At 37.6% G+C, this 27,728-nt stretch overlaps 1 protein-coding gene across 4 annotated transcripts in view; it reads right to left on the bottom strand.

Annotated features, from left to right (window-relative positions):
- Positions 1-27,464, bottom strand: part of SSBP2 (single stranded DNA binding protein 2) — a 316,776-nt gene extending 289,312 nt beyond the window's left edge. The window contains exon 1 of one of the 4 annotated variants that reach the window (XM_030323957.1): positions 27,190-27,464. In XM_030323957.1, the coding sequence (XP_030179817.1) occupies positions 27,190-27,251 (62 nt within the window). In that variant the 5' untranslated portion in view covers positions 27,252-27,464. The remainder of the gene's footprint in view (positions 1-27,189) is intronic. The other 3 variants (XM_030323938.1, XM_030323963.1, XM_030323944.1) reach the window with 3 other exon arrangements.
- Between the last annotated feature and the right edge of the window lie 264 nt (positions 27,465-27,728).

Genomic DNA, 27,728 nt, shown 5'->3' on the forward strand with positions numbered 1-27,728 from the left:
AGTCATGAATGAAGAAGAGAGACATTACAACCAACACCACAGAAATACAATCATAAAACAATACTATGAAAAATTATATGCCAACAAACTGGGCAATCAGAAATAAATGGACAAATTCCTAGAAACTCACACACTACCAAAACTGAAACAGGAAGAAATAGAAATTTTGAACAGACCTATAACCAGCAAAGAAATTGAATCAGTTATCAAAAATCTCCAAACAGATAAGAGTCCTGGACCAGATGGCTTCCCAGAGGCATTCTACCATTGATTTAAAGAAGAGTTAATACCTATTCTTCTCAAACTGTTGCAAAAATAGAAATGGAAGGAAAGCTTCTAAGCTCATTCTATGAAGTCAGCATCACCCTGATTCCAAAACCAAAGATCCCACTAAAAAGGAGAATTACAGGCCAATATCACTGATGAAACTGGATGCAAAATTTCTCAACAAGATACTAGCAAATTGAATCCCATAGTATGTTAAAAGAATTATTCACCAGGACCAAGTGGGATTTATTCCTGGGCTGCAGAGTTGGTTCAATATCCAAAAACCAATCAACGTGATACATCACATTAATAAAAGAAAGGATAAGAACCATATAATCCTCTCAACAGATGCAGAAAAAGCATTTGACAAAGTACGGCATCCTTTCTTGATAAAAACCCTCAAGATAGTGGGAACAGAAAGAACATATATCAACATCATAAAGTCCAGGTATGAAAGACCCATAGCTAATATCATCCTCAATGGGGAAAAATGAGAGCTTTGGCCCTAAGGTCAGGAACACGACAGGCATGTCCACTCTAAACACTGTTGTTCAAAATAGTACTGGAAGTCCTAGCCTCAGCAATCAGACAACAAAAAGAAATAAAAGACATATAATTTGGCAAGGAAGAAGTCAAACTTTCACTCTTTGCAGATGACACAACACTCGATGACACGTAAGTCCCAAAAGACTCCACCAAAAATCTGCTAAAACTAATACATGAATTTAGTAAAGTCATAGGATATAAAATCAACATACAGAAATTGGTTGCATTTCTATATACCAATAATTAAGCAGCAGAAAGAGAAATCAAGGAACTGATCCCATTTACAACTGCACCAAAAACCCTAAGATAACTAGTAATAAACCTAACCAAAGAGGTAAAAGATCTGAAAACTGAAAACTATAGAAAGCTTATAAAAGAAATTGAAGAGGGGCACCTGGATGGCTCAATCGGTTAAGCATCTGACTTCGGCTCAAGTCATGATCTCATGGTTCATGAGTTTGAGCCCCATCTTGGGCTCTGTGCTGACAGCTCAGAGCCCGGAGCCTGCTTCAGATTCTGTGTCTCCCCCTCTCTCTCTGCCCCTCCCCACTCGCACTGTCTGTCTCTCTCTCTCTCTCTCAAAAATAAATAAACATTAAAAAAAAAATTAAGAAACTACAGAAAACACAAAGAAAATGGAGAAACATTCCACACTCATGAACTAGAAAATTAAATATTGTTAAAATGTCTATACTACCCAAAGTAATCTGTACATTCAATGCAATCCCAATCAAAATAGCACCAGCATTCTTCACAGAGCCAGAATAAACCATCTAAAACTTATATGGAACCACAAAAGACATCAAATATCCAAAGTAATGTTGAAAAGAAAACCAAGCTGGAGGCATCACAATTCTGGACTTCAAGCTGTATTACAAAGCTATAATCATCAAAACAGCATGGTCTGGTACAAAAATAGACACATAGATCAATGGAACAGAATACAGAACCCAGAAATGGACCCAGAACCTATATAGCAAACCAATCTTCCACTAAGCAGGAAAGAATATCCAATAGAAAAAAGACGGTCTCTTCAGCAAATGATGCTGGGAGAACTGGACAGCAACATGCAGAAGAATGAAACTGAACACTTTCTTACCACCATACACAGAAATAAATTCAAAACGGATGAAAGACCTAAATGTCAGACAAGAAATCATCTAAATCCCACAGGAGAAAACAGGCAGCAATCTCTTTGACCTCAGCCACAGCAACTTCTTACTAGACGTATCTCCAGAGGCAAGGGAAACAAAAGCAAAAATGAACTACTGGGACCTCATCAAAATAAAAAGCTTCTGCACAGTGAAGGAAACAATCAGTAAAACTAAAAGGCAACTGATGGAATGGGAGAAGATATTTGCAAATGGCATATTAGAAAAAGGGTTGGGATCCAAAATCTATGAAGAACTTCTCAAACTCAACACCCAAAAAATAAATAATCCAGTGAAGAAATGGGCAGAAGACATGAATAGACACTTTTCCAAAGAAGACATCCAAATGGCTAAGAGACACATGAAAAAATGCTCAACACTCATCATCAGAGAAATACAAATCAAAATCACAATGAGATACCACCTTACACCTGTTAAAAGGGCTAAAATGAACAACTCAGGACATAAGAGATGTTGGTAAGGATGCAGAGAATGGAGAACACTTTTGCACTGTTGGTGGGAATGAAGACTGGTACAGCCACTTTGGAAAACAGTATGCCGGTCCCTCAAAAAATTAAAAATAGAACTACTCCACGATCCAGAAATTGCACTACTAGGTATTTATCCAAAGGATACAAAGGGCTGATTTAAAGCGGCACATGTTATAGCAGTGCTATCAACAATAGCCAAATTATGGAAAGAGCCCAAATGTCCATCAACAGATCAATGGTTAAAGAAGATGTGGTGTGTGTGTGTGTATATATATATATATATATATATTCCGTTGTGTATATATATGTATATATGTACATACGTATATATGTACACACGTGTATATGTATATGTATATATATATTGCATTGTGTGTGTGTGTGTATATATATATATATATATATATATATATACATATATGGAATGTTACTTGGCAATGGAATATTACTTGGCAATCAAAAAGAATGAAATCTTGCTATTTGCAACAACATGGATGGAAGTAGAGTGTATTATGCTAAGTGAAGTCAGAGAAAGATAAATACATGATTTCACTCATAGGTGGAATTTAAGAAACACAACAGATGAACATAAGTGAAGGGAAGGGAAAAAAAAAAGATAAAAACAAGAGAGGGAGGCAAACCATAAAAGACTATTAAACACAGAGAATAAACTAAGGGTTGCTGGGAGGGAGGTGGGTGGGGGTATGGGCTAAATGGGTGATGGGCATTAAGGAGTGCACTTGTTGAGATGAGCACTGGGTGTTATATGGAAGTTATGAATCACTGGGTTCTACTGATACCAATACTATACTGTATGTTAACTAACTTCATTTAAATTTAAAAACATGAGTAAGTTATAGAAACTTGATGTACAACACAGTAATTATAGTTAATAATACTGTATTACACACTTGAAAGTTACTAGAGAGAAGATCTTAAATGTTCTCACAAAATGGTAATTATATGAAGTGATACAGGTATTAGCTAACACTATGGTGGTAATCATTTTGCAATATATGAGTATATAAAATCAGCATGTTGTACACTTTAAACTTTCATAATATTATATGTCAATTATATCTCCATAAAGCTGAGGAGAAAAACTATACTAATTATGCTGGGATAACAAGACATGTAAAAATAAACAGAGGGGCATCTAGGTGGCTCAGTCAGTTAAGCATCCGACTCCTGATTTCTGCTCAGGTCATGGTCCCAAGGTTTCATGAGTTCTAGTCCTATGTCAAGCTCCGTGTGCCAAGTGTGAAGAGCCTGCTTGGGATTCTCTGTCTCCCTCTCTCTCTGGCCCTTCCCCACTCATGCTCTATCTCTCTCAAAATAAATAAACTTTAAAAATAATAAATAAATACATACATACATACTTACCAAGGACCAACTATGTGCAAAGTGACTAAGGACTCAAGAGTAAATGAGATAAACATAGTCTCTGCATTCTTGGAGTTTGGAGTCTACTAATTATTAATTAATTTCACTCTGTCTTATAGGAGAGAGACTTAGGCAAGAATCAGATCATTCATGATCCTACAGGCCACAATAAAAAGTTTGAGTTCAATCTAAATGTAATGAGGAGTGTGACATGACAAGATAGATGATTTAAATGCACCAAGTATATCAGGAATCACAGACTTTTTTTTATTATTTTGTAGAGTTAACATTGATTAATTAGACTTAGAGCCTCCATGCCAAAACAAAAGCAGCAGCAACAATGATACACAGCAATGATTTTCAAAGTTTTGTCAAAAGGAATAGCACTTTTCTTTTTTAATAAAACATTTCTTGGGACACCTGGGTGGCTCAGTCAGTTAAACGTCCGACTCTTCATTTCAGGAGTTCATGATCTCACAGTTCATGAGCTTGAGCCCCATGTCAGGCTCTGTGCTGACAGCAGGGACCTGCTTGGGATTCTCTCTCTCCCTTTCTCTGCCCTTCCCCCATTTGCACATGTGCCCTCTTTCTCCCTCTCATTGTCTCTCTCAAAATAAACATTAAAAAACCATTTCTTGTGCCACATTAAATAGAAACATTAGTAATGGAGCCACTTTAAGATGGCCTGATTTCATACTGTCACCTCCTTCAGTTCTTTCAGGAAAAGAGTATGGAAACACAGCTAAAGAATTAAGAACATTGGCCTAGAAATCAGAAGATTTGTCCTAGTCCTGACAATGACTTCACAGCAAAGTAACTTTGTGCAAGTCGTTTGAAGTCTTCAGTCTCAACTTCTCCTTTATTAAAATAGAGATAAATCTGACATGCTTACCACACACAATAGTAGTGTGGATCAAAAGTGATAGTGTTGGGGGCATCTAGGTGGCTCAGTCAGTTGAGTGTCAGATTTCAGCTCAGGTCATGATCTCATCTCAGGTCATGATCTCACGGTTCGTAAGTTCAAGTCCTGAATTGGGCTTGTTGCTGTCAATGCAGAGCCTGCTTCAGATCCTCTGTTCCCCTCTCTTTCTGCCCCTCCCCTGCTCACATGTACCTGCTCTCTCTCTCCCTCTCTCTCAAAAATAAATAAAAGATTAGAAAAAAAGAAAAAAAGTGATAATGTTGAAGGGGGAGGGTTGTCACCAACCAGACTATCAACTGGAAACTACATATTTTATTGCTTATGAAATAAATTCTTTTTGCTTGATTGATGTCCAAATCATATTGAACAATTAAGGCCCCCAAGCATGAATTAAGTTTTGCAAAAGGTCAAGGCAATTTATAAACTGGTAGATGTGGGGGTACCTGACTGGCTCAGTTGGCAGAATATGCAACTCTTGATCTTGGGGTTGTGAGTTTGAACCCCACATTGGGTATAGAGATCACTTAATAAAATCTGAAAGAAAGAAAGAAAGAAAGAAAGAAAGAAAGAAAGAAAGAAAGAAAGAAAGAAAGAAAAGGAAATTGGTAGGTGTGGCATTAAACAGACACCATACATTTACTGAATCCTATGAGGTCCCATGCAATGTTATAACCAATTGCAAAGAATAACCAAATTTGGTTTTTAATGGAAAATGTTATTTATCTTTTAATTACTTAGTGAGTTACAAAAAGTCAATGAGTTAATAAAAGAGTAAATAATATACTCTCTTAGATTTCTCAATGCTTTCAACACATTAAACTTATTTACTTCCTATAAATCACTGAGTTACGTTGTATTTGTCCTTAAATATTTCATCTCAACTATCCTAGCTTCAGATACGTTAGATTCTCTCTTTTTAAGAGGAGAAAGTAGGTGATGGGCATTGAGGAGGGCACCTGTTGGGATGACCACTGTGTGTTGTATGGAAACCAATCTGACAATAAATAATTCTTTAAAAAAAAAAGGAAAAAAGAAATACCTCAAAGATAGAAATTCTCAAGCAGTTAGACAATGCAAAATAACAAATCTCCAATGCAGTAGTTATAGAGAATGTGTGTGTGTGTGTGTGTGTGTATACATGCATATAAATATATATATATATATATATATATATATATATATATATATATATACACATATATATGGCAAGTTGGATAGACCTATGGGGCTGGAGTTGTAGAAATGGGGCATGAAAGTAGATAAGAACAAATGAATGAGTGAATGAATGTGAATTAAATAGCAGAAAGGCCTGAGATGGACCAAAGATGATACTGTGCCACGAACTGAGGAATATTATTAACTTGGACCTCTACAATTATGGCCAAAATAAATAAATGCACAGTTACAGAGATAAATGCACCAAATCTTATAATTTAAAATATCAAATTCTAAATGAATGATTGGCTCAATATTATCAATCTTTCTTTTTAAAAGATTTTTTAAAAAGGGTAATAGTTTTAGAAAATATAGGTACATAAAATAAATGTTGATAGTCATGAGAGAGACACCAAAAAAAAAAAAAAAAAAAAAAAAGACTGGCTTTTTCCATGGGTTGGTTGTTTTTTAGTTGAGTGAGATGTTGTATTTCTGTTCTGTCACATGAAAAGGCATCAAAATTAACTTGGCATCACCAAACTATACAACTCCTACCAAGTACACACTTTTCAGTGTATTTGAAAACAAATGCCTTACTCTCACTATTGAAAAACAGCCACAGAATAATTGTATATTTTTGAAAGAGAGAGAGAGAGAGAGAGAGAGAGAGAGAGCACACCAGTGCATGGGGGAGGAGCAGAGGGGGAGGGAGAGAGAAAATCTCAAACAGGCTCCACACTCAGTGCAGAGCCCAACTCAGGCTGGATCTCACAATAGTAAGATCATGACCTGAGCTTAAATCAAGAGTTGGTTACTTAAATGACTGAGCCACCCAGGCACCCCCAAATAATTGTATTTTTAAAAGACATTTTACAGAGGTTTCTGGGTGGCTTAGTGGGTTAAGCAGCCAACTCTTGGTTTTGGCTCGGGTCTTGATCTCAGGGGTTTGTGGGATCAAGCCTTCCCACCCTGCACTGACAGCTAGGAGCCTTCTGAAGATTCTCTCTCTCCCTCTCTGCCCCTCTCCCATATATGCATGCATTCTCTCTCTCTCAAAATAAATAAAATTAAAAAAAAAAAAAGACATTTCACATAGTCAAAAACATGTAATTCTAAAAGTGTGCAAGCTTATTTGAATTTTATCTCTATTGAAAAGTGTACTTCTCATTCAGAGTGACAAACTGAAATACACTCATTCCGTGCTACCATAATTCTCATTTATATCTTATCTTTTAACTTTCTATCATTGACTAGATTTTTTAAAGAAAAACAATTTTCTGATAGTAAAGAAAAAAAAAACTAGATTTTTTATAGCTCAGGCCAAAACTAGTAGAAACTCAGGTTACTCTTAAGCAATAAAATTTCAGTAGTTTCACTTTGGATGACAAACTAAAATAGTGAACATTTTACATCATGTTATTCTTCACTGAAAATGTATTTAATAAACAAAAATGAAATCGCTTCTAAATAGTATTTTTGCATGTGGTAAAAAAAAATACATAACATAAAATTTACCATCTTAACCATCTTTAAGTGTACAGTAAGTAGTATTGAGTATATTCACATGGTTGTGAAACATCTCCAGAATTTTTTCATCTAGTAACACTGAAATTCTATATCCATTAAAAAACAAATGTTTGATGGAAAAAGTGTTCACATATATTCTATAAATACTGAAATGTATCACCTTAAGTTTCTAACTGCTTAATCCTCAGATTCTTTGTGGATAAAACAGTGTAACATCTACCTCATTCGGACTGCAAGATGATGATGAAGTTATTACTTTAATATCTTATTTTCCTTAGGTCATTCAAGTATGTTAATAGTTTATTAAGAAATTATACATTAACCCTTTACCTTTTTTAGATGATCAGATTTTAAAAGTAATGATTGATATTTTCATAGAGTATAATTATTGCCTTAAAGAAGTAATCACAACAGTCCAGGTGATTGCAAAGCCAAATGAATCTTTGGCAATATCCTATGGAAAAGTATCTTTACTTATGCCAAGCAAGGGTGAAAGATTTCCTGGCTGCCTTAATAAGCTTCAGGCAGTAATGCTTATCCATTTCAAGTGTTCCAGTAACCATTCCAGTAAAGAACTTTAAAAAATAGAAACTCATCTACCTTATCCAAACACAGTTCAGTTAATGTGATTTTTTTTCCATTTCCAGGTTTCAACACATCTATAGAAGAAACCATCACCCAAGTTAGAACACATCCTTTCCCCTTCCTTTAGAAACAATGAACCAGTTATTTGTAGATTACTTGGGAGGGATAATATCCACAACTTTGCTTCTCTCCTCCCTGTTGGTTCTATGTAACTTGGGAAGATGATAAGATAAAACCCAAAACAGAATTTTCTTATATTACAACATTAATTTAAATAGAAAAATGAGAAGTTCTATCTTCAAGGATTTAAAACTGGTTCCAAAAGATCGTCTTTGAGGGGTGCTGGGTGAGCATCGGATTCTTGATTTCAAGGTCATGATCTCATGCTTCCTGGGTTCGAGACCTGAGTCAGGCTTGGGCTCTGCACTGATAGTACCAAGCCTGCTTGGGATTCTCTCTCTCTCCCTCTCTCACTTACATTCAGCGCCCCCCCCCCCCCAGCTTTCTACCCTCCTCCCCACAAGTAAATAAACTTAAAAAAATGGTCTTTGATTTGATCTTATGTCAAATCAAGATTATCTCTGATATCATTCACTTATGTGAATTAGAAAGTCTTAATAGTAATCCTTACAAAGCTACATCAAAAGTAGAAAAACATAATCAGAACGATAATATAAAATTATTTTAAACAAGAACATCCCCAAATCAATGATATATGATGTTAAACCATTTGGCTCTTCAATTTTTTCTTAATTCTTTTTTCTCAGTTTGTAAATATGAAAACATAGTTCTCTTTTTTCAAAATAAAGTGGTAATCCATGACCCATAGTATGGATAAATACTATATAAACATGTATTAAAAATTACTGGCCTTTATGGAACAAAGTTATAATTTATATTCTGGAATTCAACACATGCAATAAATACTGATGCCAATGTACTCTGTAAGTTTACTCTTAGTATCTTGTAAATAATGTGCTTAATTTTTAATTTAATTTTTAAATAAAATACTTTTACTTTTACATGTTCAACTTCCTATCAAAACTCTACCAAAATTAAATGGAATCTCTCAAACTTAATTTTTTGAACTAATCTCTACATCACAATCTACCAGAAGAAATGACAACTTGCTTGTTTTTCCTGTTTTGTTGCTTTTTATAAGAACTTCCCTTTTTACAGGTACAATAAATTACATATGCAAATAAATAAAAGCAAAACAAGCAATCTGAACACTGTCAAACCACAAAGCTGCTTTTGGCATAAAGCTCTGCAGCCTGGTTACTTTGAAAGATTCATATATAAGAAACCCTGACTACAGGTAAAATTGAGTTTTATGCAGATACACCTATCACTAAAATAGAATATCTTATGCCCTTTGTAGTTAAAAAAAAAAAAAGAAAAAAAAAAAAAAAAGCACTCCCTCCAGTCAGCTATTTTAGCAGCCTAGTACATTGCTATAAGTTATCTCTTGTCATTTTAGACAATTAGGAAACAGCACATTCAAAAAGCATTCAACTTCTGCCTTTAAAAAAGTTAAATGAATAATTCTCTCATAACTGGAAGAAAAGAGGTCTTAGAAAGTAATTCTAAATTATAAGACCCTCCAATTTGGATCAAAATATTTAAATTTCTAAAATATTCTAATAAACTTGTTAAAATTGTAGCCTTCTTTGTCAAGCAAAATAAATACATCTAGAATCTCCCAATAATAGACAAAGGTCTTCCTGAGTTCATTTTAATGTCAAACAACAAGATAAAAATATTATCAATCGGCAAGATAAAATACTATCAGTCACCAACACAATATATATATATATACATATATATACACACACACACATATATATGTGTATATATGTATGTGTGTGTGTGTGTGTGTGTGTGTGTATATATATATATATATATATATATATATATATATATATAAAAACACCCCAACAATCTCAGTATTCCATTGAATGAAAAATGTAACTTGGAAGTCAGCCAGAGGAGAACTAGTCATATAGTAGTAGACATAGAGGGAATAGAGAGGGCTCCCATGACTTTCAGACATCAGAAAAATGAGTCTCCTTTGCTCATAATAAATTATGATTATAGGGATCCCCATCAATACATCAACAGCTGGAAGAGAAGGTCAGAAACCCCCAATTCAGCCACACAAGTAGTAATTCATTAGACTTAAAATTGAAATATTCTCACTGATAAGCTATATATTTCACATAATATCAGTTTATTAGAATTTACCTAAAGTAGACTATTTTATTTAAAATCAAACAAGTTCAGGAATTGTCCTTTATAGTGTCTTCCAACTTTGCTAATGGATCTTATTTGTTAAGAAATCTAAGTAATTATTAACCCTAGATTTTTACTGATTCCTTTCCTCTTTCTATATAACTCATTCTGATCTGCCCAAATGTCACAATTCTAGGCAGCATTTGCCAGTAGCAATATAGCTTAGGAAACTGAAAGATCTCCCAAAGCATGTGACAGTGGCTATATTTTGTCAGAATAGGGCCTGAGCCGAAATCAAGTCAGACGCTCAACTGACTGAGCCACCCAGGGCCCCAAGAATGATATTTTCTGATTAGAATTGATAATTTAGACTATTTTATTTGGGCTAAAGCTACTTAAATGAGTTGGTAGATAACACGGAGAAGCAAAATCCTGTTACTTTGTACCTGTACCTGTTACTTTGCCTTTATAATTTCTTCAACACATAGGTAAAAAGATCACTGTTTAATTTATGTATTACTTCCACAATAACGGTAAGCAAGAAAAAAAATGTAATAAAATAGACAACATAGCTGGGGCGCCTGGGTGGCGCAGTCGGTTAAGCGTCCGACTTCAGCCAGGTCACGATCTCGCGGTCCGTGAGTTCGAGTCCTGCGTCAGGCTCTGGGCTGATGGCTCGGAGCCTGGAGCCTGTTCTGATTCTGTGTCTCCCTCTCTCTCTGCCCCTCCCCCGTTCATGCTCTCTCTCTGTCCCAAAAATAAATAAACGTTGAAAAAAAAAAAAATTAAAAAAAAAAAAATAGACAACATAGCAAAGTATCTCAAAGCCATCTTTAATAATTTAAAGGCCTGGTAAACCTAAAATAAGATATTTTTCACCTTGGTTTTTGTTTAGTTCAATGCAAGCATCTCCCTCCCTCAACTGTATTTTAAATGACAGCAGGCTACTACTACACAACATAAGTAACTTACATATTTCAAAGTTCCTAGCCTTGGCAAGAGGAGAAGCAAAACAGATAATAAGAAGTTTATCCATAGTATAAATTCTTACTATGCACCATATAAGCAACCAACCAGCAAAGGTAAATGGACTTACTACATACAGAGCCTCATGAATTTAAGTAGATTTTTCTATATTTAATAAGCACTTATAAAGAAAACATTCAAAGATGGTAGGCTATACAATCTTTAAGCCAGGACCATCATTGCCTCTCCAATCAATAATTGGTTACTTTCTAATTCATATCAAGACCACTGCCCTTACTGGAAGATCTTTCAAATAAATGCCACTTTATTCAAGTTCCCACAAGAAAAATCAAATTGACCTGCATATGCTCTTCATTGTTGATTTTACCTGAATGCAAGCATTGCTATATTAATGACCAAGGGAAAGTACTTTGGGATTTTGCTTAGAACAGCAATGGTTGTAAACTTTAATTCATCTCATGCTGGATGTTGTGAATTATATAAAATACATATTGACAAAACTTAATATATCTTTTAACTATATAACAAAAAAATAAATAACAACCCTAATCCTATCAGTTACATTTCAAACCTCCAATAAAACAGTAATGAGATTTATGTAAAAGGCAATTATGCTATGAATGATATGTTACACAGGACTTAATCTAACTTATACTTTAAAAATGAACTGAAGGTGCGCCTGGGTGGCTCAGTCGCTTGAGCGTCTGACTTCAGTTCAGGTCATGATCTCACAGTTCGTGAGTTCAGGCCCCGCATGGGGCTCTGTGCTGACAGCTCAGAGCCTGGAGCCTGTTTCAGATTGTGTGTGTGTGTCTCTCTCTCTCTGCCCCTCCCCCGCTCGCGCTCTGTCTCCCTCTGTATCAAAAATTAAAAAATAAAACAAAATAAAAATAATAAATAAAAATTAACTGAAATATATTTTTAAATAAGTAATAATATGGAATTAGTGTTTTACAAATATTTCACAACATATTTTGTAAACTTGCCTGTTGACAGTGCAAAAGTGTTACAAATTTTATTGTGAAATGTTATATAAAAATGGAAGATCAATAATAAACCATACTTCATATCATTTCAATATGTCCATTGCTTTCCTCTGAGCTTACGTTTGTCCTGTTAAAACTAACAAAACATATTTATCAACTCATCTGTGCGTTATTACATCTGGGTAAAATGGAATTGACATTTTTTAACATCTCGGACGACTTATTTCCTGTTTTCACAAGGGTAGAGAGTAAACTCTGTTCAAGTTACTTCCCTGCTTAAAAACCTTACAGTGAGTAGCACCTGAGTGGCTCTGTCTGTTAAGCAGCTGACCTCAGCTCAGGTCATGACTTCACCTCAGGTTATGATCTCACCGTTAGTGAGCTCCAGCCTTGCATTGCTGTCAGCACAGAGCCTGCTTCAGATCCTTTCCCTCTCTCTGCCCCTCTCCCACTCATTTACACTCACGCATGTTCTCTCTCTCTCTCGTTCTCTCTCTCTCTCTCTCTCTCTCTCTCTCTCTCTCTCTCTCTCTCTCTCAAAAATAAAGTAAAAAACCTTATAGTGGATCCCAAATAGCCTCAGGATGAACACAGAATTTGTTAGCTTTCAGAAGCTTGCCTTAGCTGATCAATGTAGCTTCCCCCACCTCTCCAAAATCACCCCTCTCCACCCACACAACTAAAGTACTAATGAAACTTTGTTTCTAGAAAACTTCTTTACAAGATGACAGAATCAAATAGCGTCCCCCTACTAACACCCGCACATACAAAATTAGCCAAGTAAAAAATCTCAATCTTTCTGTAGTCTTTTCTCTGCTTCCTTTCTCAAGTGAGGCTGTCCACATTTGATGTCTCCACCTTCCTTCTTTATATTCACTTCCTTAAAACACTGCATGCTAGCTTAGGTCCACTCCAGTGAAACTATTCTCCCTAAATTCACAGATAATCTCTTATTCTAAAAATTGGACCCTTGTTTAACCTCCTCATTCATTCTACTATATAGCTGGCATAACTCAGTAACTCAGGCCTCCATTCACCAAAGTCCCCTTCCTTGACCTCTGTGACACCAGTCCTTAGGAGTTTCCCTCTCATCTCCTTGGTATTCCTTTTCAGTCTGCCTCAAATTCCTCTTCCACTTGTCCCTTAAATATTCCCTAAAGTTCCATCTGTGGTCTCTACACACTTTCTCCCTGGACATTCCCATGAAGGATGATTTCATTCCCATCTCACGGCTTTAACTGATTATACTAGTGAAGAAAATTAGGCCATGTATAAGGAAGAAAACCAATTTCTGCTGCTAAATGTTGAGGGGCTGAAGGTGCACAGTATGTGTGCAGCTTCTGGGGTGCTGGTGAAGTTTTTTCTTGATGTGTGTATTTGGTCATGCTGGTGTGTTCAGTTAGTGAAAATTCATCAACCTGTACACATATGATATGGGCACTTTTCTTGCATGAATGTCATACTTCAATAAAGTTTTTTTGGGGGGGGGGCACAAGTGAATGAGGGTCAGAGAGAGAAGAGGAGGAAGAAAGATAGAACTGGGGCTCACCCAAAGCAGGGCTCATGCTTACCCCAAGGGGGGCTTGAACTCATGAACCATGAGATCATGACCTGAGCCAAAGTCGGATGCTTAACCCACTAAGCCACCCAAGCACCCCTAAAGTTGTTTTTTTTTTTTAAGAGACAAAGAATGAGCTATACCTGAGTTCAGATTCCTGGTTTGACATGTGTGACTTGGCTAACTTACTTATTAAAGCTTTAGTTTCCTCATCAAAATGGAGATAATACTACCAATTTCACAGCACTGGTTAAAGAATGACATAAAATATAAACAAAGGTGTCTGGCACAATGCTTGAAACACAGGTATCTTATGCTTACAAGTGTTACTTCTCTTTCCCCATCCTTTCTTGATTTTGTACCTCCAGCCTAGAAACCTCCCTACACTCCCAGCCCAGCTCAAGAACGACACATCTGATTTCCTCTGAACATGCTCCATCTCTAGGTATGAATGACACCTCAAACTGAACTCATCATCTTCTTCCTTACACCTCCTATCTGTTGTTCCTTCTGTAGTCCCTCCAAGGCTATGAATGAAACTTCTATCCATAATTACAGCCATCTTAAAAATTCTAATGTTTTCACATTTAAGTCACCAAGTCCTCTGTATTCTATATCCTAAGACATCTGCTGGACTGCAACTAGGGTAGAAACATGATGTATTATTACCACAGCTTACTTATTACAATAGCTTTCTAACATTTCTGTCTCACCCTTTACCCCACCTTCCATATTACTTCCAGAATGATTCTTCTAAAATGTACCTAGATGATGTCACTTTTCTGCTTAAAATTGCTTCTCTCTCAGGTCAAGCTGTCATTCAAGGTCATTCTTGAAATAGCTCCTGTTTAACTAGCCAGACATATCTGGCAGCCTATCTTACACCTATTCTACAGCATATCCAGTCATACCAAACTTTCTTATAGTTCACCGAATATAGCATACTCCTTAATACTTTCCTGCTTCTGTACATGTTTCTCTCACTTCCTAGAATACTCTTTACTCTGTGCCCCCATAGAACTCAAATGTGGCTAATGCTTATTTCTTGTTTAATAAACATCCTCTTAGGAATATCTCCTGAGAATATCATAGCCCTATGCTGGATTCATGCCTCTTTTCAGAATTCCCATGCACCTTCTACATACGCATAGTGCTTGTTTCCTAGCAAGGTAACATGAGTTCCCTCATGTGATTGCTTCAGCTGCACATAAACTTAAAAAAAAAAACAACAAAAAAACGGGACCAATAGTTGAGTCCCATCTGGAAAGTAAAGTCCTGGTGGGCAGAGACTGCATTGTTATTCAGATCTGATTCAGAAGGATCAAGGTAAGCTGACAAAGAGAGACAGTTAACATTTCTTTCATTTTTTTTTTTTTAAGTTTATTTATTTATTTTGAGAAAGAAGGAGAGCAAGAGCATGTGAGCTTGAGGGGGTTAGGGGCAGAAAGGGAAAGAAAGAATCCCAAGCAGGTTCCACACTGTCAGTGCAGGGCCTAATGCGGGGCTGGATCTTATGAACCATGAGATCAAGACCTGAGATGAAACCAAGAGTCAGACGCTTAACCGACTGAGCCACTCAAGCACCCCAAATAGATCTACTCTCTACCCTTTCTGTCCTGCTGTGACCTAAGAGGCTGATCTCTAAAGAGTATATTATCTCATTTCCCTTGCCATCTGGACTCCAGTTGGGTTCTACAGAAAGGAGGCATCAGCTTATCAGATGGCAGGAATAGAGAGATCTCTTCCCTGCTGGGCCTTCAGCCTCTATTTACAGGGGGTTTGACAGTGGCTGTGGCCCTCTTCATAAAATCTCAGGTCCAGGAGGGTGGTCTTTCTGCAATGACCATAGCACTCACCAGATTGTGGTAGATTGCCCCCTTTCCCCTTCAGAACTAAGAGGGGTAGGGGCGCCTGGGTGGCTCAGTCGGTTAAGCGTCCGACTTCAGCTCAGGTCACGACCTCGCGGTCCGTAGGTTCCAGCCCCACGTCGGGCTCTGGGCTGATGGCTAGAAGCCTGGGGACTGCTTCCGGTTCTGTGTCTCCCTCTCTCTCTGCCCCTCCCCCGTTCATGCTCTGTCTCTCTCTGTCTCAAAAATAAATAAACGTTAAAATTTTTTTTTTTTTTTTAAAGAACTAAGAGGGGTAAAGCTTCCCTTGTTGCTAACTCCTGGGTGTCCCTCCATCCCTGGTGGGTTTTAATCTTAAACATACTTGCATTAAACTCTGTCCAGTTTTCCTTTTGAAGGAGCAATCCTGCTGGGGATCGAGCTAATACAAACATAGAAATATTTGGCAACTAACAACATTTTTGCCAATGCTTGCTATGAGTTCTCTGGCTAATGATGTACTCATCCTATGGAAAAGCATCAGCACCCTTTAATGTTTAATACAGACTTGCCTACACTCAAATCTTTTTGGTCCTGAATTTATAAATCCAACTCACTTACATAATTGACCCAGCGCCAATTTGAATTCAAAATGAATTATTAAGTCATTTCCCAAGATGAACTCCTACCTAAAAACTATTCCCACTATATACACATACACACACACATATATTGTTTGCATGTATTCGATGGTAAGAAACTTCACTTAAGTTTTTCCATTACAGTATTTCTAAATGAAAGAATAACCATATCAGTCTCTCAGTTTAAATCAAGATTTAAAAAATGCTAATTGAAATACTTTTAATAGCTTCATAATAACTACTACTGCTTAAATGCACTGAATAAAGCATAATCATCACATAATTTTAATCCAGTTATAAATGACAAGCAGCTCATGATGCTGTAAAAAAAATGAACAAAGGAAATGTTTCTGTTTTTCTAATATTTAGTACTACAGAAATGTACTATAGTACTATAGTACTAGACTCAGTATGGTTGTACTGTTGCTCCTAGAGCACATGGAACTTTCCAGATGCCCTAGCCAAAAAAACAAACAAAAAATCAACAAGTCATATGCTGGTTGGAAGACTCATAATTAGAGAAGAAAGTTTTTTTTGAGACATTACATATTCCTCATCTGTTTATTTGTGACTCTAAAATTTACTAAGGAAAGTAATTTATGCCAGATTACTTCACCTCTACATACAACAAGAATGGAGAAAATGCTTTACCTGAAATTATAACCTGAGCGCCTAATTGGCATCTTCCTCTGACAAGCATTACATTCAAGTTGTTAAATCTCAGATACCACATAAAGAATTTGGATCTATCTGTGGAGTACTTTTGGTAGCTATATAATTCTGCCCACCTTTTTGGCAGATGTAAAATGCTTTCCTTAACGTCTCTCTTTTCTATTCCATCCCACCCCAACTAAAAATGATGGATATATGAGAAGAGAACTAACCAAACTCCCTCCCACTCCCCACCCTCACAACTCCCATTATTTTTCCCATTATTAAGCAATGAAACACTCAGGCAAAATGGTTAAAATTGGCACTGAAGGAAGAAATCTGAATATGAATCCAGATGATGCAATTTACTAAGGCCTTGGACAAAGTATATAACTTCACTGAGACTCTGTTCATATGTAAAATGAAAATTATACCTACTTTATGAAGGTGCTAAGGATTTAAGCAAAAAAAAAAAAAAAAAAAAAAAAAAGCCAGACACAAAAAGACAAATATTGCATGGTTCCACTCATACACGTACCTACAGTAGTCAAATTCATGTGACAAAAAATAGAATGGTGGTTGCCAGAGGCTGGTGGAAGGGGAAGTGGGTAGTTATTTAATAGGTACAGAGTTTCAGTTTGGGGCGATGAAAAAGTTCTAGAGGTGGATGGTGGTGATGGTTGCATAACAATGTGAACGTGCCATTAAAACGTACACCTAAAACTTGTTAAAACGGTAAATTTTATGTTGTACTATTTTATCACGATTAAAAAAAAACAAGAGAATAGTCTATCATTAATCCATATCAAGACTTTCCCTTCCTTATTACAGAGGTTCCCTTTCCCTATTGCTATTCCAGCTCTCCAAATCAAAACTAACCGGTAAAGGAATAGAGAAGAGTTCCTTGATCAAAGAGCCTAAACGCTCATAAATTAGAAATCCAACCTACCCCAAATTCCAAACCAACTTCCATAACAAAAGCATAAGGATTCAAACCAAAATCAGATTTTATTTATAATGTAGCATTCTTGGAGTTAAATAATTGTGTAAGATTGTGTTTAACTCATACTATAACAATATTTTTCATTTAACCAAACTACTGACATATACTTTTAACTATTATCTAATCCATGATTCTAGGTTTAATCAAACCCATACATAAGCCTTCTTAAAATATACATTAATCTCTCATTTTAAAAGAGGTAGCCCTAGTATAATAAAAGAAACAATGACCCTGGAACCAAAAGAAAATCTAAATATGCCTCACTTCTCCCACATCTCTATTACCCTACCTGAGTAAGAATTTCTACCTATAAATATCAAGAGTCAATGAGAATTATCATCTATTTCACAGAATTATTATGAGACTTCAATAAAATAATGTATATTAAAATACCTTGAAACTATAAAGTATAATTCTGTTTATATTATTAAATTTGTTGAAATAACAAGGAGATTATTCTCCTTATTAATTGAAAATTCATATTAAAAATTCATATTAAAAATACACACATTTCTCTGAGTAATAGTCTCCTATAGTCCTGAAATTCACAAAATGACCACTAAATTCCCACATTATAGAAAACTCTTCTTTAGAAATTACCTCACAAGACTGGTACCAAATATTAGAATATTGAAAAGAAAATAAACCAGATATAGTGACATCCTGTTATGATATTTTTATAATTGGTTACATCCTGAATCCAGTTATTCCACAAATACCTAATCAGAATTCCAAGCACTATGCTAAGCAGTAGGAATACACCTGAGAAGATGACACTGTGGCTCTTGGCCTCAGAGAGGTTCCAATCTAACCTGGAGAGGAGACATTAAACAAAACATCATACAAATAATTCATTAATTTATGATGGATGTGAAAAGCAAAAGGAGAGGTTGCATAAATAAGAGGGTCTAATCCAACCTGGGAAATTTATGAGAAATAATTACACCAGTTGTACCATCCTTTGCCAAAACGATAGGTTTTAAGTGTTTAATAAATCTTTGCTATTTCTATCAACATTATTATAAAAGCCATATACTCCACTGTTCTTATTAGAACAAGTACATCCCTGCGTTCAGGAAATGAAAGACAGTCAATCTTATTAGCTAGGAAAGCCCAGAAAAACTAGACCCACCATCCAATTCCTCAGTAAAAAACAAAGCCAGGCTCTAGGAAGCAGCGGTTCTTTTTCCAAATTTGACTAATATTTTATAAATCTTTGATTAATTATGCTGATGCTAAAAGATTTCCTCAATTATTAGACCTATCTGAAATGCTCTAACCCTTAAACTTCTCATGACTGATACTTTAAATATTACTCAGGACCCTACTTAAATGTCTCCTTCTCTAAGAACCTTCCCCTGACTACCAAGTCTACCATCGCCTCCCACTCACAGTCTGTATTACCCTACTTTATTACTTTTTTTTTTTTAGCTCCTTTCACTATCTGAAGTTGCCTACCACATTTATTTACTTGTTTATTATTATATGTTTTTCCTTCAACCTTGAAATTAAGACCCATGAAAGGAGGGACCCATTGTATTTTCTCCATATCCTCAAGATACATCTTCCTGGCCAAAGATCTCCAGTTTTGTTTAGGCAGTTCAGGCACAATGGAGACAAGGTTTCCAATTCAGAGGATGAAGATGACCTATTTAAGCCAATTATAATAATCCCATTACCTTTGCCAGTAATTGGTTTAAAGTAGGGGTAGGAAATGTTGCAATTCTCTTCCATATGGCCTAAGAAGATATCTGCTAAGTAACTTCAAGGTTTTCTTCCTTAATTAATTAGACACAAGGAAAAACCTTACCCTTCTTCCTGCCTTTGACTTGGCTGCACAAGGAAGTGATACTGGGAATGTGGTGCAGGGATGTTGTGTTGATTGGAGGGAAACGATGAGGAATGATAAAGAAAATGATCCCTGATATTCTTGAGGCACTGAATCAACTCTGAAACTACCTCTTCCAGACATCCTGTTATGTGAGATTTATTTTTAAACCCTGATCAATTAAACCATTTTCTATCTCCTGTCTTAATACCTGCCGCCAAAAGCATGACAAACTCTTAAGCCTCTGTTTCTTCTGTAACATTAACAGAAAATAGCACCTACAATCTAGTGGATTCTTGGAGGGATTAAATGAGACAATGCAAGTAAAGGGCCAAAACAAACAAAATACGCAAATGATAGCACTGCTGTCATTGTTAATATTAAAAAAATAACTTTCTATGGCAAAATTCCACAAGCTCTTCATGAAGTATTTAGGATTTTATTTTACAGAAAACATTTATTTTAATCCTGTTTAAATAAAATCAAGTTTAATAGAATAATGAATTTACCTAGCTTTCTTCTATCAGTGAAGTAGCTTTGGTTCTTTCTCAAGCCTGAAGTAGGTAAATAAAAGAAGATTCAAGCCAAATATCAGATCACTAAAAAAAAATAACCATATCAATTTCAGGCAAGAGCCTGTTTTGAGCACCAACTCCTCTCTGAGCTTACATGGACAGAGCCACATATAACTTTTCATCTACTATTCTTACCTTCACAAATATTTCACCAGTATTTTAATATGGTTTAGATTATACTAATTAATAATTAAACTATATTAGTTATTGGGGTGTCTAGGTGGGTCAGTAGGTTAAGCATCTGCTAGATTTCAGCTCAGGTCATTATCTCAGGATTCATGAGATGGAGCCCCACATCGGGGTCTGTGCCAACAGTGTGGAGCTTGCTTGGGATTCTCTCTCTTGCCCTCTCTCTCTGTCCCTCCCCCACTCTCTCTCTCTCTCTCTCTCTCTCTCTCTCTCTCTCTCTCTCTCTCTCTCCCCCTCAGTCCCGTCCCTCTCTTTGTCTCTCTCAATAAACAAATTTTATTTTAAAACTATAATAGGTATTAAAACTGTCTTATACTTACAATTACAAAAAAATCCTTAAAAATAGGGAAAAAAGGATAAAATATTATACATCAGTCTCTACAATTTTTTCTGTGCCAAACTATTTATATGATATTCCATGAAGCAAAATTAATGCAGATCAAAAACAGGAGATTGCCAGGTCATTGGTTCAAGCTCACTCCAGCTGAATTGTGATGTGAAATGCTATGATGGCTCATTACTGCTGGAAAGCTGTTTAGGTCCTAAATGAAATAGAATCATCAAAATTCTTAAAGTAAAATGTGAGAGTAGTTTCGTGACTACTAAAAGTGACACCAACTGAAGTTTCTCTTTTAAAGATGAACAAGAAATGAATATTAATTCTTTCATTGCGTCAGAACTGTCCAGGTGTTTCTGAGTCCAGATAAATTTTTAGTTGTGTCAATATTCCAATAACATTATTAGCTCCACTTTTCAAAAATCTTTAACTATTAACTTACTCTAACAAAAATTACCAGTTACCCATTATGACCAACCATAAATTTGAACAGCCTGCAAAGCTATTAATAGTCACCTGGAAAAACCCTATTATTCCCTGGCTGGACCATTTTTCCACCTGTTTTTCAATGTCCTCACACAGTGAATAAGATAAACAGTTTGGGGGAGGTAAGAATAGCTTCTACTATTACTCTACCATTGCTTAAAACAAGACATAAATTTTGATGGACCACTCTTTCCGATCATTTTGGTAGTACACATAGGATTTTGGTATAACAGTCAAATAACTTTCACAGTCCTAGTCATATGAAGTTATACACAGATGTTAACAAAAAGATGTTAAATATGTAAAATATATACAAAATTGGATAAGTAAATTTTAAAATCTAAATCCAAGCACTTATTTTTTATTCCAAACTCTCTTCAGGTATTAACAAATATATCTTATTCTATTGCTCCAATGCTATTTTAAGTCCTTCCCTAGGGAAACAATAAGTTATTAATAAAATTAATATTTTAGCATGTTTACAGAGGTTCACGTATTACAAATACAAACTAACGTCACCAGCATGCAAATGTTTCATCATTCCCACACCAATGTCAAAGCAATAATGTACATTACCCTAGTAGAGAATATCACTACATATTTCAAAAATAAAATTATAATTATCTTCAATACATATTTTTAAGCTATATATTCTGAGAAGTACGATCATGTCTTCTAAATCCAGTACATTAACCCTCAATCCTAAGCCCCAACATTAATGTAACAGTTGTGATCTCTATGGAAAAAAAAGATTCCAAATTCAAAATTATTTTTTCCCCAAGTTTACTTTTAACTCTAACCTATTGGGTTGAAATGTTAATAAACTGCAACCCAGGTATTTCAACCCCTACCCACAGAATGTGTTTTAATTTTAAAACAACATAATTCTCTTTTCTAGTAATAATTGAGAATGTGAGACACATTTGGTCCACTACTGCAGAGCAACTAAAATTTAACGATGTTTTCATCCTGATTTGGTTTTATATGGCGAACTGGTTCTAAAGACGGGGAATAAACTTTTCACGTTGCAGTGAAAACATACATTACAATATTAATACTATTTCTAAGAGCCAAAATAAATTTCTGGATAAACAATACTAAATTTTAACTCTCAACATCTTACATATTTTTTTCTTTAGGTTTGTTCCTTCAAAAATTGGTTTTTAGATTTTCCTACAATAATGGAAAAGAGATCAATCAAAAGAAAAATTCTCATAGGTATCTGGAAGAAACATCCTGAGGATTGGGAAGGGGGAGTCAATAAAATACAGAAAATTTCATTCCCCAAAAGGCTTGCTTGAACTATGTTAACTGCCCATCAATCAAGTTTCTGAAGAGATTTGTATAACTTCACTTGTCTTAACTTTATTTCTGTCAGAAAGGAAGAAAGAAAAAAAAAGTTTATAATTTTTTTAGGGGAGTAACAAAAAAAAAAAGAGGGGAATAAAATGATGCTGGCAGATACTAACTCCTATAAACACTTCACTACATGGAGCAGTATTTAAATGTTCATTAGACTTTAACCACTTAAAAATGAGCATATGGTATTTGTTTCTTGGTATATTCAACTAAAAAAAGATTCATAATTGAAAAACCAAAGTTACTTTTCAGACAGAGACTCAGGTTAGATGCATAGTTTGATTTCTGTAGTTTCTCACAAGTTTACTTAATATGATGTCATTGTTTGGTATGTGCATCTTATGTTCAACTTTGCTTTATAGAAGATTCATCTCTGTTCTATTATATAATTTTATAAGATAAAATTAGTTTACGAAGAGAGTAGTATCACTACTCATCTATTTACAGGTGCCAGTTATTCTTTTAGTGGCAATGTGGCATACAGTGGGGCTTAAAGCTCAGTAACATTTCATACACCAATTGTTCACAGCTACGTCTTACCTCAAAACTTGAATGGTAAAACAAAATTCCTAGATGAAAAAAAAAATGAACAAGCATCTTTCATTATTTTAGGTTTCCAACTTTTTTCTCTTAAAATTTCTATGCCTTGCCCACAGTCTGTTAAAATGGAAGTTGTAAGCATCAAGGTGCACCTAAGGTTGAGAATTCATATGTGATTAAATTTCTAAAGTGTGTTATATATGATTATGTAATACTGTTCTCTAAACCTGTAGCATCCTACCCTAGATCAGGAAGGCAATCTGGTACACTGAAAAATGTATCTTTCAGCTTTAACCACAGGTTCTAAAGTTAGAGAAATCGTTGTTGGAAATCCAACTAGCAAAGTGTCCCTGGGTCTTCTTATTTAATTAAAAACAAAACAAAACAAAAAACACTACTATGTTGCAGAATTGTTGGGAGAATTAGAGAAAATACACAAAAAGCGCCAAGCACAGCGACAGGCACATAGAATAATAAATAAATAATAATTACTGTTTTGTTGCCACTGGCTATTTTTGAAATACAACTAACCTAGAGAATGTGGAACTCAAACTTTCAAAGTCCCTATTTTGGAGGTCACTGAAATAATTTTTTTTTTCCACACTGAAAGAAATTCCTTTGAGTCTAACATCTTCATTTATTCAACAGTATTTATTTGGTGCTTCAGACATATGAAAGCATTATTCTTAATGTCAAGGATACCTCAGAGAAGAAATTAGAAGCATCATCCCTTGCCCTCAAAAAACTTACATTTTAGAGGAAGCCAGACATTAGGCAAGCAATTACATAGTTACTTAATTACAATTGTGATCAGTGTTACAAAGAAAGCCTGCTAAAGTGGGAAATGACCTAACAGGATCAGAATTTAAATTTCTATACAAACATCCCACCTCCCACCAAGGGTTTTCAATCACTCCATCTACAATTAAATCTAATCAAAATCTTTGTATAGACATGATCTGTCCCATCTTTCAAACAACAAAATAAACAATTAACCTGATTCTGGCCATTTTTATGTCCAGAACTATATACTGAAACTATACCTGCTATATAAAACCTACAAATTAATTTCAAGTATTCCACATAGTGGGTTCTTAATGAAAGAGAAAGCAAAGATATAATAAGCAGTTGTCAGCTATCAGGCCATGAACTCATTAGAAAATGCATTTCCTGACACATTACAAAACCAGTATTTTCATATACATCCCATTATTCATTTTAACTCATTTTTAGAATGTTTTTATTAAAATACTTACATATTTATTACTGAAAAACAAATTATGTCTGTGATTTTTAAGATCAGAACAATTCTAATTTCCTTACTAAAAGAGAACTCTTCTTTGCTCAGGTACCTTTTAAATATGCCACCTTATGTTTTATTTTTAATCTGGTAATATCCACTTTAAAGACAACTTCAAGATTCTTATCTTCAGAAGTTAGCACACTGTTGTAGAACAGTGCCATTAAAGTCCCAAGTGAATAATAATAAAGGGGAAAACTGAGAGATCAAATCAATGCTCTCATCAAAATGAAACTAAGTTTATTGTATGAAATAGAATCTACCTCAATGTTTGTCTTAGATTTAAACAGCGTTCACCCAGAAATTAATGCAACAACAATTAACTCAGAGCAGTCATTGTCAGTTCCCCAAAAGTGGCCTCTTCATCTATATATAGTTCATAAGGCAAGCTAGTCCAGGATTCCTGCTGCCAATTGTAATGAATGGAAGAAACATATTTAAATCAAATAGCACCATCTAGCAGAACCCTCACCACTTTGCTTACAAGAGTAGATGTTACTTGGTGTTCAGTTTGGTAGATTGGACAGCAAAAGTGGCAATTATTTTTCATGGCAGAATCACAGAATTAGGCTAGAAAGGACCACAAATACGTCACATTCTCATTTTTATCTCAGATAATATTTTTTTTTTTTACAAAGTTATCAGGATACAGATTAGATTCAACTATTCCTGGAAACCTAACTAAAATCCAACATTACTTTGACTCTGAAATTCAACCACCCCGAAAGGTCTCAATACAGTTCAATTCCTTCACTCTCAGTAATATGAGATCCCAATACTCTGTAATCATTAAAACATCTTGTTTTTATCTTTTCAGGTCTATTACAACCAAATGATTAATGCACATAAATTGGGCTGTTATTTCAAAACTTAAGTTCTAGTAACTGCTATTTCTTAACAAGGCTAGAATACTGTCTTTTGTATTTTTCATGGCACATCAACTAAATTCTAAATCTATCTCCTCAGAAAATACCTCTGGAAAACAAAACAAAACCAGCATCGCTCCGTTAATTTTGTTTGTTTTGCTACATCAAGGCCTGCCACCCCTAAATCCTACGGGAATTGTGTGTGTTGCTGCCAACACGAAGATTAGGAAACGTTCCCATCCCTAGGGCAAAAGAAACTTTCAGAAGCCTACTAACTCCCCAAAGCAAGGAGAGAAACTCGGTCGTCTCAGTTTTTGGTTTTTATTCAGGCAGCTACTTCCGAGCGCTAGGTAACCAAAGTAGCTCTTGAAAGATGCTCTCAGACTTTTCCCCCAGTCTGAACCCCCTCGGAAAGGCAGAGCGCGTTCAATGACAAGGATAAGCCTCAAACCTCAGAGTGGAGGTGGTTACTGGGAGTCACTGATCTGCTGCACAGAAAAGAGGGGTTCTTCCTCAGTGGTCACAGTCACTATTCGCTCTCATTTTTAGTAACAACCAAATCACCGTTACAAGTACGTAAGAATAGCAGCAAACAGCCCTGCTTCGCAGTGTGCCGTGACGGTGGCATCCCGGGACGGGAGGGGCTCTCTTCTCGCAGGCCTCCTCTGGGCTCCCACCGGAGTTAACACCTGTGTCTCCCCACTCAACGCTTCTCCCCTTCCGGCAAATCCCTTTTCGGACCACTGCTCCTAGCGCACCCCCAGACAAACCTCCTCCCGCCGGCCGCTGCAGCTCACACAACTCCCACTCCACGCGCCCCACGACCACCGCCCCTCGGGGGCCGCCCCGCCCGGTGCCGAGGCAGCCGCGGCCCCCAGACGTTTGGGAGGGAGGCGGCAAGTCTCCAAAAAAAGTTCTCCAGCCGCCGCCACGGACTTGGGTCTGCTGCGACAGGCAGAAACACCAGCCTGCTCCAGCAGATCCCGCTCCTCGCCAGCACACTTTTCCTCCCCCAAGAACTCGGTCCTTCTTAGTCTCCCAAACTTCAGCGGCGCCCGACCACCCCGGTCCCGCTAGGCACGGGGCACCACGAACGCCCAGTCCCTCCGCGGGCTGGAAAAAGCCCGGACGCCCACCCAGCCCACGCCCGCACACGCCCTCCGCGCCCAGCGCGCGTCTCCGCGCCCCGCGGGGCCCCGCTCGGTCGCTCCGCGCCCGGCTTCCGCCCGCCGCGCGCCCGGCACCGCCGCCCTCGACTCGTCCGGCGATCCCGGCCCCAAATCCCGGCGCCGGAGCCCCGGCCGCAGCGCCCCTCGCGCTGCCTGCCCCGACCCCAGCCCGCCGCTCCAAACACCCACATTCCCACCGCGAGCCCTCCTCCACGCAGCTGCCCCCTCCCGCCCCCTCCGCGACCCTCGGCAGCGCTCTGGGTCCCCGCAGCCCCGGACCCCAGCTCTAAAGTTACTTTGTGAGGAGGTGAACCCGTAGGTTATTTCCCCCAATCACCCAAACAAGTTTCCGTCCTCGGCACCAGCACCGCCACCGCCCCCCAGCACACTCGTTCCCTCCCGCCGGCAGCCCCCCAAGGCCGCCCGCCCCGCGCGAGCACCTCCTGGGAAACAGCCGCTCCCCGCACCGCACGCCCCCACCTCGCGTACCCCTCCCCCTGCCAGCCCACCCCCGGCTCTCCCTGGGCGGAGAGTGTCTGGGTCTGTGTGTCTCCAAGAGAGTGTGCGAGTGCGTGCGTGTGTGTGCGCGCGTGTGAAGGCGGAGGTGGGTGAGAAGCGGAGACACTTACTTCTCCCGGGCCTGGCTGTCGGACGGGACGGCGCTGCTGTTACTCTTGCCTTTGCCGTACATGCTTGTGCCGAGAGCAGCTCCCACTGTCACGCACCTGTCAACCCATCACAGCCTCCCCGGGAACAGCCCCGTCCCCATGGCGACCCACGCAGCCACCCCCACTATTGGCCGCCCCACGCTAAAGCTCCGCCCCCTTCGCCCAGGCAACGCGCGAGACTGACAGGCCTCCTCCTCCCTCCGGCCTTCCGAAGCGCGCGGTGGCGGCTACAGCCTAAGCGGCAGTCTCCTCCCTCCTTCCCTCCCTCCCGGGTTCCCTCCCTCCTTCCCTCTCCGCTCTCCTCCCTCCTCCCGCTCTCTTTCCCCCCTCCCCCCTCCGAACCCCGGCGCAAGGGGGGAATTAGAAACTGCTCTAGAAGGATTTTAAACAACTGGCTGTTCTCTCTGCCGCCGCCCCTCCCCCCGCGCCGCCCGCGCTCGGCTCCTCACTGGAGAGAAGGCGCCGGGAGGAGGGGAAAGTGCGGCCTGGAATCGCTGGTA

This window comes from Lynx canadensis, chromosome A1, assembly GCF_007474595.2.
Source record: "Lynx canadensis isolate LIC74 chromosome A1, mLynCan4.pri.v2, whole genome shotgun sequence".
Classification (NCBI taxonomy): Eukaryota; Metazoa; Chordata; class Mammalia; order Carnivora; family Felidae; genus Lynx; species Lynx canadensis.